The sequence below is a fragment of the Carassius gibelio genome, chromosome A6 (assembly GCF_023724105.1).
Source record: "Carassius gibelio isolate Cgi1373 ecotype wild population from Czech Republic chromosome A6, carGib1.2-hapl.c, whole genome shotgun sequence".
In the NCBI taxonomy this organism is placed as follows: Eukaryota; Metazoa; Chordata; class Actinopteri; order Cypriniformes; family Cyprinidae; genus Carassius; species Carassius gibelio.
In genome coordinates this window covers 23920015-23936046 of record NC_068376.1, presented here as the reverse complement: position 1 = coordinate 23936046, position 16032 = coordinate 23920015, and the positions used below count along the sequence as shown (strand labels likewise).

General features: G+C 34.9%; 1 protein-coding gene across 2 annotated transcripts in view; it reads right to left on the bottom strand.

Annotated features, from left to right (window-relative positions):
* Nucleotides 1–16032, bottom strand: part of LOC128015813 (SLIT-ROBO Rho GTPase-activating protein 3) — a 73728-nt gene that overhangs the window by 26361 nt on the left and 31335 nt on the right. For both annotated transcript variants that reach the window (XM_052599994.1, XM_052599995.1), the window contains exons 3-6: nucleotides 14860–15022; nucleotides 10512–10574; nucleotides 2271–2456; nucleotides 245–373 (exon numbers count right to left, since the gene is read on the bottom strand). In XM_052599994.1, the coding sequence (XP_052455954.1) occupies nucleotides 245–373; nucleotides 2271–2456; nucleotides 10512–10574; nucleotides 14860–15022 (541 nt within the window). The remainder of the gene's footprint in view (nucleotides 1–244; nucleotides 374–2270; nucleotides 2457–10511; nucleotides 10575–14859; nucleotides 15023–16032) is intronic.

Below are 16032 nucleotides of genomic sequence, written 5' to 3'. Positions count from 1 at the left end.
TAACAATTCCATAAAAACACAAATACCAGAGGGAGAGGGGAATAAAATCAATTCACTAAAAATGACATTCTAGCAAATGCAAAGCAAACATTTAGAGAAAAGAAATCAGGCACACCATATTAACAAGGAGACACATCACCCACAATGCAAAGAGAAACAGATGGAGCAGAGCCCTCATCAGTTCAACTGTTTACATCCCAGGTGATACACACAAATAAACAGTTGCCTCATTTTTCATACTCACTTCAATCATATCTGAAACATCGTGGATGTAGTATTTTGCCACAACGGCGTTGGTGGCTGCCAGGTTCAATAAATAGTCGTTGCGGGCTTTAGTGCATTTCAGCTTGTTCTCAGAGTACTTGGCTTGCCTCTGGAAAAGGGAAACAAAATCGAGAAGAAATCAGTTAATATAATAAATATTTTACTGATTTAATATTCCAATCTATTATTGGAATATAACTGGAAATTCAAAATGTATTTCCACATGACCAAAGGGGAAACTAGCCCCACTCTCTACTATCAACAAAATTATTATTACATAGTTTATTCAAAGACATAACATATAATATATATTTGGAGTGTACAGAGATCATAACTCAAACTACACTTGAATAATACCTTAAAAAAATGGTGTGGGGGGGGGGGGGGTGTTCCATATACTGTAGTTAAAAGCTGTGAATAAGCAATCTACAACTTTTAAATATATTAAATTGCACAGAACAATAAATGGATCAGTTAAAAACATTTAATTCGGGGAGCATGAATAAAAAAAAAAAACATGATATGAGAGTTCTCTGTGAATTGGAACAAGACACAGAGACCGAGTCTCATCTGCTTGTGTTCTCCAGCTGGGTCCTGCTGAATTTTTCATCAAAAAGCTTGAGTATTCAAAGCAGACAGCTGCTCTAGTATCATTAATAACAGCTGACTGCTACATATACATACAGGTGTGCTAAGATCAGGTTGGAGTCTGCTAGCCTGCAGAATCAGGTCAGGCTGCAGAGAGAAACACAGAGCATCTATGGCTACCTTGGTTATAAATAGTGTGAGGCTGAGTGGCTTTCATGCCAACATCTCTACGCATTGCAGGATGGGAGGGAGAGAGAGAACAGCCAAGAGAGAAAGAAAACAACACAAAGAGCAAATGAGAGAGCGCGCACGCTGGGTAGTAAAGGAAACAGAATTCATTCACATAAAAAAATGCCTTGTGTGAAAAGCACAATATTTGTAAATGTTCATTTTTACATTTTTTTTATGGTGCCTGGTGCCATAGTCACTATGAGTTAGCTTCCTATAAATTCATGGAACCAACTGTGAATTAGCATGAATTAGATGATTTACAGCTGAAGTCAGTAACCTGAAATGCTGAATCTGGTTTGTGTGAGTAGTCAGCCATTCAGTCGCCAGGCCGTCTACAGTCTCTGTATTATTATTGTTATATATAACTTTCTTAATGTTTATTATAACAAAATAAAAATATTTAACAAATATTGCCATTGAAATATTTCACTTTAAAATAGTGCAATAATAATAATAATGATAATAATATTTAACTTATTATTACTTTTGTAATAATTCACTGTAAAAATAAATACTATTAAAAATATATATTTTTTAACTATTTAAATGCCTTAAAAGAAGCTTTTATTTCAAAGGAAAAATGCAGGAATCATTTGTTAAAAAAAGGACTCAAAAAGGAAAGAGGATTTATAAGCACTTCTCATTACAAGCTTGGGAAGATTATAAGTGACCCAAACTTGGAGCACTTGAAGAGAAGAGTTTGTGTGGAACAGCATTTACTGCCAATCGAAGTTCAGGGTTTGCATTGGGAAGTTTTCTGGTTTGATCCTCGCAAAAAGTGTCACCATTTTGCTTTTGAGCACTTAACCAAGAACAAGGGCACTTAACTCAAGGTTCTTCCAGAGGGACTATCTAATAAGAGTACTGAAAGTTGCTTTGGATAAAAAGACATTGGTCATGATGATGCAATATGGGCTATTTACTTCATTCCACAGTGGTTTTCGAAGGAAGTCAAGGGGTGACAAAGGGGTAGCTTTATTCTCCATTGTGCATAGATAATATACACCACCTGAAATAACATAATCTTTCTTTTAAAGGGTCACAATCCTGCTTGAGAATGTCGGGAGAAGAAACTAATTTGATTTTAGGCTGCAATGGCCCTTTGGTTTAATAAAAGCAAGGAGGCATTATGAGTCACTCTGCAGAGCATTATGAGCTCAGCTGCAAGCTCACCAGAGTAATCTCACCTTCTCCTTCATCTTCTCAATCTTCCTGACCGAGCTGCGGCGCTGGGGTCGGTCCTCATGGCGCAGGAGGTTGACGTTGAGGTCTCCAGATTTGCTAAACTGTTTCTCCTCTTGTTTCTCGGCCTCCTTTAGCTTGCTTTCTGCACTGATGCTCTCCGTGTGGTACATGTGATACGTCTTCATCACCTGTAGGATGATATAAAACACTATAAAGACTAGTTTAACAGCATCACACTTAAACCTAATCAGATGGGTTATGATTAAATCTCAGTCATGTGAGTTTTTGTCCTAGCTAGCTGTGAAAACAAATGATAGTTGCAGATGATAATTGGTTTTCATCTCTGCTGTTTCACTTGGTTGCCCCGCCCACTCCAAAATATCATTGGTCGGAAATCCTGTTTCAAGAAAATACCCTTTAAAATCTTCTCAGCTATGTTTTAAAAACATTTTTTTAACAGGCTAATAATCTTCCAGTTACACCAATGGCTTTTGGCATCAGTGACATCAAAACTGTTGGAATACTAAAAGCACAAATTATATGTTAGATATATGGAGGAGAATACTTTCAGAAAAAAAAAGAAATACACAACTGTATAAAACTTTTATTCAGCAAGGATGCATTAAATTGATTAAAATAATGTTACATAAAAATGTAAATATACTTTTTATTATTCAAAGAATCTTAAAGGCTGGAGTAATGGCTGCTGAAAATTCACCTTCGCCATCACAGGAATAAATTACCTTTTAAAATATATGAAAATAGAAAACAGTAATTTTAAAGAGTAATGTTACTGTCTTTACTGCATTTGTGATTACATAAACGCAGCCTTGGAGGAGAGTATTACCTTTGCGCATTAAACTGGGACAGAAGAAAGTAACAATCACTGAAAAGAATAAACACTTCCAGTTTATGTGGGACAAAATCCTGAATTATACTAGAACTTTCATAAAAATGTAAATGAGAATAAGTGCCGCAGAACCCAACCCAAATGTCAAACAACAAAATGAAACATTTCATAAATGTTATTCTCGCGTTTACTCAAAATGAAGACATTCATGATGATATCCGCGGTGATACAAAACAACTCAGCCCTGACACTTCCTTGAAATGATTTCCAAACTATTTGAATTCCAGAGAAGCTGTGCAGGTCTCGGTTGAGAAAGATCAGCTGTATTCCCGTCAGATCACCTCATGAATATGCATAGGAGTATGAACTTGGCAGCAGAAGTATCCATAATCCTGCCTCTTTTCCACCAAGTCTAAGCCTTCCATTCAAGCCCAGGATGACAGAGGCTGAAAGAGGGGGCGATCTAAGGACAATAAGATTCTGAAGGAAGTGTGTATGAAACACAAAGCCGAATTCAAACAGAACCGCACATTTCGTTGACTCTGATGACAGAGCTCTCTGTACGACTGAGGTGTTCACAATGATGTAAACTGTTTTACCTCGTGTCTGATTGGTGTGACCCAGTCTGCTATTCAACCCCATTATCCTCTCTGCTCAAACAATGGAACACTTAGAATAGAAGTGAAAGGGGAGGGGGGGGGGTTCACTGCACCATTGCCCAGCTTTATTCCGCTCCATGTAGCCAGCAGATGCCTGATGGTGTTTTCAATAAAATGCTTATTAAATCAGCCAGCCTGCAGGCGTCCACAGAATGCTCATCTGCACTAACCCCGACATTAATGTACATACACTCAGCTATTTCACTCTAACTTTACACCCACATATCATCTGATCATTCCAGAGGAGGTCATCAAGTGCGTCCGCATGATGGCACGATGCATGCTTTTAGTGCTGCTTCCTCTGTGATTTAAAGGTGGAATGTGTCTGTGCTACCCCAATATAAAATTAAATGGCAAAAACAGTTGTCTGCACACCAGTTTGTCTATTGTATATTATTTGGACAAACAAGTAGTCCTGTCTCAACAAACAAACAAAGCACCACAGTCACCATGTTTCAATTTTATTGTGGAGGTTAACCTATAAATGCCTATGGCTTTCACCAATAAAAAGAAATGCTCTTCATGAAACGTTCTTCTTTTGTGTATCAAATGTCCATTTTTTAATGATTTACTTTAGGGGTGTAGCAATCAAAAAATGCAAAATCGATGCATCATTTACTGAATTTAATAACTGATGATAATAATGAATCTGAAATAACTATAATGATATCCAATAAAGTGTACATACATTAAATAAAAATGACATTTTTGAGCATCATAAATTAAAATCAAAATGTTATATGAAACATGAACTGTACCAAAATCTGACAAATCATGAAAAAAAAAAAAACTAAATATTTACAATTGTATTACCTACACTCTTATATCGGAGTATAAAAGAATTACAAATGTTACCTTATGTGACAAACTCTTCTGAGCTTGAGGTCAGGTCAGGACAGGAAAGTTGTGGCCTAGTGGTTAGAGAGTTTGACTCCTTATTCTAGAGTTGTGGGTTCGAATCTCGGGCCGGCAATACCAAGACTGAGGTGCTCTTGAGCAAAGCACTGAACCCTGGGCGCCGCAGCATAAATGGCTGCCCACTGCTCTGGGTGTGTGTTCACTGTGTGTGTGTTCACTGCTCTGTGTGTGTGCACTTTGAATGGGTTAAATGCAGAGCATGAATTCTGAGTATGGGTCACCATACTTGGCTGTATGTCATGTCACTTTTTTTCACTTTCAGTGTCTTGTGCTCACCAAGGCTGCATTTATGTAAATAAAATTAAAGTAAAAACAGTAATATTGTTAAATACTATTACGATTTAAAATAACCGTTTCCTTTTTCAGGATATTTTAAAAATGTAATTTATTCCTTTGATGGCAAACTTAAAATCAGAAGCTATTTCTCCAGACTTTGGAAATTATTCTAATATGCTGATTTTATTTTGATAAATATATTTTTATGAATAAGATCAACTGCACCATAAAATATGAACAATTTTAGTCACAAATACTTCAAAATATTGACATACACATGATGAAGTTAAATGCTCTAAATTCAATATACTTTAAACCATTAGTTTTGTTCTTCGACTCAATATAACATGTTCCAGTCACTAAACGTTACACAGGATCCAGGCCCAATGTCCCTAGTATTCCCTGATGGAAAAAGCTGTTTCCTCAGGCTCATTAGGAAGAGGATGCAAAGGATATTTCTCAGAGAAGTGCAAGCTGTGTCTGGCTCCCGGACAGATCACCAGCTCTTTTAACGGGGGCTAGTAAACATACACAGATGTCTGAAATGTCTTTCTGAAAGCTAACCGATTCGGTTGTGTAAACGATGCAGCCATTACAAAGTTGATAGAGGGCAAAGTGTGCTCGAATCTGCTGCAGTATGCATGTTTGAAGAGACCATTAAAAAAACATCCTTCTATGCTGCATGGAATATTACTTACAAAGGTAACACATCATCAGCAAATATGTAACATTACAACCAAATGATACAACTTAGAACTGATCCATCAGAATTTAAATAATGACATTATTATTTAATAATTTTCAATGACACAAAATGGCTAAATTGTACAGCACTCGAAGTGACACGATCTTAAATCTGCAGGCAGAGTGAAATTATTATCAATAAAAATACTGAGCAAGTTAATAAATTTGACAGGATCTATGTACTCCAGTGCAGGAGAAAATTAGGTTAGCACTCAGCTCCTACCAAAGCTGTCACCCATTAGCTCATGCTGTTTAAAGAGAACACAGCAAAGGAACATGTTTACAAGCAGGTTTGATGGACTAGGCTGACAACGAAATTGTATTCACAGGCATGTTGAGGTGAGATGACCTAAGGCTGCAAAGAGCAAAGCTTAGGCAAGATCGACATTAGATACAGCACTGGGATCTCTTTAAACACATTTACTTATGGTATACAAGATTGAAATAAAATGTAAATGTTTCACACAAATGTTTTTTAATAGGCTGGCAAATTCTGCTCCGATGAAAATGTGTAGCTTGCAAAATAACCATAGTTTAACTGTAAGAACACATGTAATAATCCTCCTCATGGTTACATCAAACTAAATACGATTTCTATAAAAAATCTATGGTGTGTTTAATGAAAACAGTAGCTTATAGTAACTAAGAAACTGTAACTATAACTCCTCTATATATATATATATATATATATATATATATATATATATATATATATATATATATATATATATATATATATATATATATATATATATATATATATATATATATATATATATATATATATATATATATATATATATATATATATATATATATATATATATATATATATATATATAACTTTCAATAAAATAACAGCCTCAGCTAGCATCAGTAAATCTATGGTAAACATATATTAGTATTCACAAAGGATAGGGTAATATTACATTTTTTAAAACCGTTTCTATTTCTATATAAATATATTTTTATTTCTTATATATATATATATATATATATATATATATATATATATATATATATAAATGTATATTGAACATTTGAAAAATTAAAAAAAATTATCTTCAGCTTTGACTAAATTGCAATTTTTACTAAAACATTATTTTTAAGGAATTATAAGGAAAATAAGGAAATAATTCACACAAAATAATAATAATAATAAAATCACTGCTGAAACCATGTATTTTAAAGCAAAAAATGTGCCTTTATATATCACCCAATGAATCGCATTCTCAAATTCTTAAGTTGAAGAACTGACCAAACGTTTATTCTCACATCAAACACCAATGAGGTTTTGTGGTCTAAGTTTGTCCGAGAGCTGTGTCTCATTTCCTTTTACGAATCCACATTAGCTCAATATTTGAGCATTAGCCAGAAACCTTAAACTAACTTGCAATGATTTATATACAACTTCCATTTCCACAGAAACAGCCCGGAGCACATCTGTGTGCTTCTGTACTGCGGTACTCACCCTAACTGCTGCCACTACAACATCTTGAACACTGCAGAAAAATATGAGGCATTCCAACTAAACTATTTACCTGTCAAACAGCCAAAAATAAACTTTCTGATGCTCTGCACTGCATTCAGGCTGATGCCTTCAAGATCCTGAAGAGTCAGAAGACCATGGCAATGAATGACAATCTTGTTCAGAACATTAAAGAATAGGAAAGGTAGGACTTCAATTTCAACAATAAACATCTCCTGTTTACCATACCATAAAAGAGACACGAGATGCAACCTGGTTGAATAAGAAAAACAACATCCTATTATTTATTTGGTTTTGAAGGTCTGCAATGAAGGTCTGGAAATTTAATTCACACTAAATTAAGTCACATGTCAATGTCTTTAGGGAGGGGCTCCCAAAGTCAACACCCAATTATTATGCATAGAAGCATGCTTAATAGAGCTTCAAGTGCAGTCGTGCAAGGACACTACACTAGTTTCCTTAAAGCGGCAGAATTTATAATGAGCTGTTTTTCTATCATTTAGAAAAAGGATTGCTGTTCTCAAATACAATACACAACCAATTTCAATGTTCTTCAGCTCTCATTCGTTATAGGTCTGTTCACAGGCAAAAGCTGCTGAGCTTTCACTTTTCACAAACTGTGTGCAAAATCCACAGAACTTTCCATTACAAAAACAGCAAACTACTGCTTTCAATTTTTCAAGCTTCTTAGATGGAAAAAAAATATAGAAATGTAATTTTGGTGTTTAATCTGATTGACAGATTACCTAGACTTTGCACATAGAAGAATGTACTGGGTGAACAGTTTAATGAATAGATATCGACATACTTTCCCCAGCTGATTAATCACTGTACATGAAGACAGCTGTTTTGTATTACAATTTTTCTTGAAATGTTATATTTAAATACACAGATGAGTCATTGTATAATTAGATATATTAGATATGCACTCATCTGCATACGTTTCTAGAACAGAAATCTAAACATTAGATTAAGCCAGGTTCAAAATTCTTGTTTTTCTTGCTTGTTGTTTTGTTGACATGGGGGAGTTAAATGTTTTACAGAAGGGATTTAAGATATCTCTTTTTATCACTCCATAAATCAGAACATACTGTCAACAGCCAGAAAAATAAATCACCATGTTTTCAGGAACGAAATGCTCTATAAATCAGGCAAATGAAATATAAACAAACCAAAAATTTACCAGTGCATGAAAAAAAACTATTATTTTGCCTGTAGCTCCTTGCTTTAATACCAAAGAAAAAAAGTCAAGAACCATTGATCATCCTTATTCTCAAACACATAGCAAAACTAATGCAGAAATTTCACATTGGGTCAGAAGCTTTACATTTATATTTCGGTCCCACTTTATATTAGGTGGCCTTAACTACTATGTACTTACATAAAAAAATAAGTACAATGTACTTACTGTGTTCATATTGTATTGTAAAACACTTTTGCTGCTATTGAGGTGGGATAGGGGTAAGGTTAGGGAGAGGGTTGGAGGTATGGGTAAGTTTAAGGGTGGGTTAAGGTGTAAAGTATGGGTTAACAGTGTAATTATAAATGTAATTACAGAAATTAAATACAGATGTAATTACATGTCGTTTTTTTTTAAATATAAGTACAATGTAAAAACATGTATGTACACAATAAGTACATTGTACTCAATTATTAATTCAAATTTAAGTACATAGTAGTTAAGGCCACTTAATATAAAGTGGGTCCTATATTTCTTATTCTACATTCAGAAAGCACAACTCAAACCACAGGAAGGGGGCAGAGGGATCAATACTTAAGTCTACTAGTGCAGGCTCGCTTTCATTATCATTGTCAAGCTGTTTATCAAGAACAGTTGATCAGAACCAAGCCACTACGCTCTATCAAACGTTATATAGAAGTTAGCAAAGTGAGACAAAATTTGTGATATTCATAACACTGTTCAGCATAATCCTCAGACTGCTGAATGATCGATGTTAATGGTGAACCTACTACCTACAAATGTAAGGGAAAAAACAAACAGACATTTAAAAATCGTATTTAGAAATGTATGCTTCATGATGTTTAAAATAAATAACATTTAAGACTGCTGAATTAAAAATGGCAAAACTGCAGAACTAAATACATATTTTACATGTGTGTGTGTGTGTGTGTGTACATGTGTACATATATCATCAAAACTGATAACACGGCACACAGCCTATACTCCAATAATACAGTATCATACAAAAGCCCACATTTCTGTGTCTACTTAGCAGATGAATTACATACTAAATATTTTGTGACCACAATGATGCAGGACGTAATAATTTAGCTCTTTCTGCAGGGATTCTGTATCCTGACAGGCTCTATTTGAGGAAAAAATAGAAAGGGTGGCAGGGGAAGGATAATGATCCTCTCCCATGTCTTCTCCAGCGATACATTACACTCCCTGTCAGTGACCTTGAAACACATCAGCGTCAGAGCGCCTGATCCCAACCCGCATTCAATAATTTAAAAGGAAGTAACAGTGTATTCCTGATTCATAACTATCGTATCTGTTCTCGTAAGGATTTAAGAATGGCTTAGGACTGTTTTATTGTTTCAGATATTTTATGGTTGGTGGGGTACAACCACATTTTAGACTTTTCTGACAGCAATTTATAACCAAGAGATGACACAACAGGAGAATGATCATATGAGCTATACTGTGGCTAGTTTTATCCAGAGATACGGGCGAGACATTTTACTATGCAACCTGCATAAAGATGCAAAGGGGAATCTGGAATAGGTCGAGTGATGGAGAAGAATCTCCCTATGATGTCCTGTCATGGGTGTCAACATTAATCTCAGCCTGCTCCTCTGCAGAGATAGCTTGGATTTCATCCAGGGAGAGAAGGTGAAGCCCAAAGAAAGAGGCTGCATCTTGGTTTATATACAGTAAAAGAAACTAAAGCAATGGAATCAAAGACGGATTTCGGCTTCTATTGAACCAGATTCTTAAGCAACTTAAAATGCAATGAGGATGTGATGTTCCTACTATAATACTCTATCAGGTGACTTTACCAATCTACTATTTTCCCATCACTAGCACTATCACTAATAGTACCACTTTCATTATTACCTGAAAAAAATCCCATCCTTTAACAGAAAACTATGTGAAGCAACAGTTTCTTTCTTCGCCAAATTGTCGCACGGCCAAACAGTTTTTGTTTTTGGCCAGAGAGTCAAAAAACGTTTCCATGGTGCACGGCAGAACACAGCGGGTGATAGCTCCATGCAGAGGGAGAGCGAGAAAATAAAGAAGGAAAAATAAAGAGAGAGAGAGATTGAGAGACATTATACTCACAGTGTACAGCTCGTTTGTCACTTTCACCAGCTCCTCGTGCATCTGAATGCCAATTTCTTTACTCTGCAACACACACAAAAATAAAAAATATATATATAAAAAAATGAGTCACAAATTAGGCAAACCCTGCAGTAACAATACATTATTATAATATACTCAAAAACAACAACAAAAAAGAACGGAATAGAAACATTAAAAATTCATTTCCTATTTGCCAGACAAGTACAGCAAATTCATTTCCATTAATAATTTTTACAACCCCATGTTTTTTGATGGTGTCATGTTGAAGATGTTGTTTTCCCCTTTTAGTAGTCTGCTAATATGTGGCACAAATATATTTTATATAACCTACCAAGCGTCACAAACATATTTGATCCAGATCAAAAATGCAAGATTTTAAAAAAAAAATACATAAATAGTCACACTTTATTTTAAGGTCCAATTCTCACAATTAATTAACTATTAAAGGCAATTTTGACCTCAATAAACTCCTAATTAGTACCTAGCATTCAAAATACTCCAAATACATAAAAAAGGGACAGCAAATTTAAATAAATAATACTCATTAATTAAATGATCTAAATCAACTACATTTATTACATAACTGTATTGCTTCAGGCACAAAAGTAAATTTGTACCGATTTGTGGAGCATCTAACTGACCTTAAATGTCTCCCAAAGGGCATCCACTCAAAATAATAATTCAAAGGGTGTATGCAGTCTCCTATAATTTGATGTGCCATCCTCATCACTTGCTGTTCATATTAAAATGTAAGACTTTGCAAGGGAACACCTAACATTTTTGAGCACATATGAACAAAACCTTGCAAACAATTTTTGTTCTTTGTAGACAATAAGGAAAACCAACAAATAAAGGAAAAAGACAGGATACTTTCAACAAATGAATTATAAAAAGTCCTGAGAATAACGCTCTGTACATTAAAAGATTTTAGCTTCCTCAGCATAAACGATCAAACGAAAAAGACAACTCTACGAGAGGAGAAAAACATTTTGTACCTCCTCCCACACAGCATAGCTACTCCTGCTTACATGCACATGTACACACACCTGTTGCCGTGTGAGCCAACAAAATGTAGTGCATCTTACTCTTAAGTCAGAGGCACAATCTGACAGACATTAGAGGGCAAGAACTCCAGGGGAGCTGGAAACTGTTCAATGCAAGCACAGGTTTTTTCATTAGGTACAAAAGACAGACTGGCTCAGATAGACACATTGAGACACAACAAAAAGTCTGGTAAAACTCCCATGCCCACAGAGTCTACAGGTACAAGCATTCCTATCAACTGTTCAAAGGCTGTGCGTAGGAATGGTGCATTTCTCTGAAGAGACTCAAAAAAGAAAAAAAAAAAAAAAACATATCAGATGACAAAACCATGCAAAGTACAAAAAAGAAAATAAAACATAAAATGATATCAAATGGCATGTAAAACAGATTTTTCTAAAGTTGTTATTGCTGACTGAAAACTAAAACTATCAAAAAATTGATTTTGGGAAAGCTGAAAAAGAAAAAGTATTACTTGAAAAACGTTAACTTACATTTAGAAATTATTACAAAATATAAAAATGCAATAAAAATAAACCTAACCAGAAATATTGGACAAAAGACAAAAATGCATAACAAAATAAAATAAAAACACTAAAATTAATTAATTTAATTTTATATAAATAAATACTGTATAATACTAAAATAACTACACTATATGTTGGTGGAATGATCCATCCTGCGCAAAGAACATTTTGCAATATTTTGATGCAATATTTCATATTTTAAAATATACATAACTCGTGAGCTTGATCCCAGTCTACTTGAATGAAAATAATGGACCATAATTCCTAGTGATCAATAAAGGAGCAGCATGAGTAGTCAGACCTGTGCTTAGGGATTAAAAATAATCTCCCTCTACACATGAATGTGTACATAGATATACACACTTATCCCTGCAACTAATTTACAATCTATTCATCCATTCTAATGGGATAAGTACCTTACCTCATACAGTAAGTGCCTCAAACACCTCATGCATATGTGTTGATTTTGTTTTAAAGAAACATATAGACTCAATATAGCACAAAATCTAATGAAACAGATTAAATGCCTGAATAAAAAAAAAGGTGTTAAGCACATAATCACTGCTCAGGAGACTTATTTGAGTACAGACTTAGTAAGACATCAAAACACTATAACATACAGTCTAAATTTATATTTATTTTGAGATTTTTATATCTATATAAAATTAACAATAAAATGCCTGGGTCATATGTTCAGAGAAAAAACATAAAATTATTACCGACAATTGCTTAACAAGACAGGATTATATCTTGTAATATAATGAGGTGTTCCCTTTTTTTATCTTCTCACATACCCACTCCAAATTCATGCTTTTGCTGAGCCAAATCAGGCATTATTATGGCCCATGTGTATTGAGAATCAGTATTACTGCATACATCACACTCACAGCGGAGAATATATGGCAACAGCTCTCAGTGGAAACCTCTGATGCAATATGAAGAAAGAGCAAAAGCCACTGACACACTGCAGTCTCTTGCCGCTGGTAACACTGCATAAGAGTGTTCAAAATGCTGTCAAGCTACAATACATGTTTCCCAGTTTTTGCTGCTCATACATCCTCATCGACCCACCAGCGAAACATTTCGCTGACCTCAGGTGTACGTTACTCATCTCACTGTGTGCTGGAATCCTCTGACGTGCACAAAACTGCTGTTAGTGTTTACTAACTGCTACTGAGTGGCTCAAACACGTTATTAAAGAAAACGTTAAAATAAGAGCTTAAGGATGTAAGAAAGGCTATTCATTATCATTCCAGACATCAGACTCATGTTTTTAGGCTAGTGATTCTCAACTGATTTGGATTTAGGTCTCATATTTCACACTAGACATCAAGGATTGATCCAACACAAAAGTTCCAAAAGTAATCAAAAATTTCCTAAAAAAAATCACATATTGAAATGCAATAATTATATTATGGTGTATGTTTTATTGCCACACTGTTATAAATATAATTATAAAATATCACATTTCTGAACATGTTCAGTTAATTTTAGTGAATCAAAAACACACTGTACAAGATATGAACATGTATTGTATTATTATACGTTTGTAGTATATGTTAATTTTATGGATACACTCATGAACCTGAGTACAAATTTAGTTTCGATGTATAGAATGACAATAAAATTAACTGAACTGAACTGGCTTTTTCCACATTTTAATAATATTTATGATAATTCATTAATGGTGTTTATCATTTTTGTATAGCAAAATATTTTGGGGCATTCTAACTTTAATATGCCAAAATTAATCAAAATTGGATCAAAATGAACTGTATTCTGAATCACATTGAACTGAAACTGAATTAAGAGTCAAATCTGTAAAGATATGCAGATCTGTTTATAAATATAAGCCTGTCACATCTCAGCAGCACTCAAGCATGCATTCATAGAGATAGGGTATCTTTTAGGTGACCTTCAGTACACTCACTGCAAGCAATTAACAGCTTCCCAGGGTGCTCTAGGTGTGTTTTATTGGTTCACAGTCACCTCACAGAACCACTCTCCTATGAATGGCGGCTGGACACACAGGGCCTCACCTACAGGAAAAGCAGCCAGGTGTAAACACGCTAGCAGTGGTTTGATTACACCACAGGAATCCAGGCTATGTGTTGACAGCGTTCCAACTCATATAGTCCAGACCCAATAAGTTACAGTACACCACAGAGAATACAGCTAGTAGCTGCACTTCTCACCACAGTATAACTTTAATTCTGAGAGGATGTGCACAAATAAGCTGTAGTCACCCTGTGAGACAGCATGCATTTTAACATGCACATTCTTTTTGTTGCATACCAATTGTACACATTTCTGCAAGCATTTAAATTCAGCCTAAAATTCCAACAGAACATAAAATCAGAAGGAAGACGTTGCTGTGCTAAGAAAAATGTCTGCCAAGAATTTGCATGCAAAAGTATAAAGTCGATTGGCTGTTTGAAAGAATGAGTTAAATAATGATTTTGAAGCAGCAAAGGGTGTTATGATTTCCCACATTTGGAAGAGTTCAGTGACTCCCATGGAAGATTCTTTTTAATTACACAAATCAGATTTTTTTTCCCTCGCAATTCTGAGAAAATTGCTAGATATGAAGTCATAATTGTGAGACACAAACTCAGAGGTGCAAGACATAAACTCACAATTCTGAGATTATCTTGCAATTCTTCTTTTTTTTCAGAATTGCAAGATAAAATCTGAATTGTATATATATATATATGTATACTGTATGGGAGAAGAAAAGGAAGGATCTGAAAGCTATAGACCTTTTTGAAGAGCCGGATGACGTCCTCGCTGATCTGAGCCAGGCGAACGATGACATTGTTGATGTAGATATCGTTAAGTGTGGCATGATCTCTGCTTTCTCTTCGAGTCTGGCTCAAAACCAGATACCAGCAGTTTACTGAAGAGAGAAGGTGTTGTTCTTTCCTAGAAGGGCAGAGAAAGGGATAATAATATTAAATACTGTTATAAGTTGGCTTGCTTACATTTTTTACCTTCCAGCTTAAATGTTTGGCACGTTCTCCATATAACATATCATCTTCCCATAACTGTCAGATTGTCAAATGAAATTCCCAAGGCCTGCACAATACATTTTCCCCTTTGCTGAGTGCAAAGTTAGCAATAGTTCTTATAAACTAACAAATGCAGCCATACAGTATTTATTCACTTTTATAGGCGGTACAGCAGATTTAAATGTATATTCACAAATGAAAATTCTACCATCATACTGTTACGTACATGGACTTTCAGTTCCCTTATTCCCCCAACACATACAACAAGTATTCAACACCACACTTGCAGTACTCGGCACCTGACAGCAAACTGATCACTTAATACCTTAACACTGCTAAAAATAATGATGCAGAGAAATCATCCTAGCTTAAACTTAATCAGCTTTTGGGACCATAAGCTTGTGTTCTGTGGTAACCCTTTACTTATTTCCTTAGTCCTATCTTCTTAACCAATCAACAAGCTGAAGAAGAGGGAATGCTAAAATAAATAACAGAGTTGTGAGTATTGAAAGCCGAGAGATAGAAGGATGAGGCTTTGGAGGCAAAGGCATAGGGACAGAACATCAAAGTGTGGCCTCTTGTGAGAATTAGGGAAATGCTAATGACGGCTAATGAGGAATGTATATCTCCCTGCTGCATGTGACGAACATTATCAGCCCTGTAATCTGCCCTCAAGTAAGGATAAACAGTAAACAAAGAAGCATAGGCCAACCAGCTCCATTTGCTGTTATGAAAAGCTTACCAAAAACAAATCCTGCAAATCTTAATATATAGAGACATCTATAAGTATTTCTCAAGTTGATTCCCCCCAAACTGTAAACAGTAAATTATGTTTGGTGATGTTAATAGTGCACATTTTAAGGAATCATCAAAAAGTCTTTTGTTAGTGTATCTTAATGAAGTCAAGTTGATCCAGACATGTTA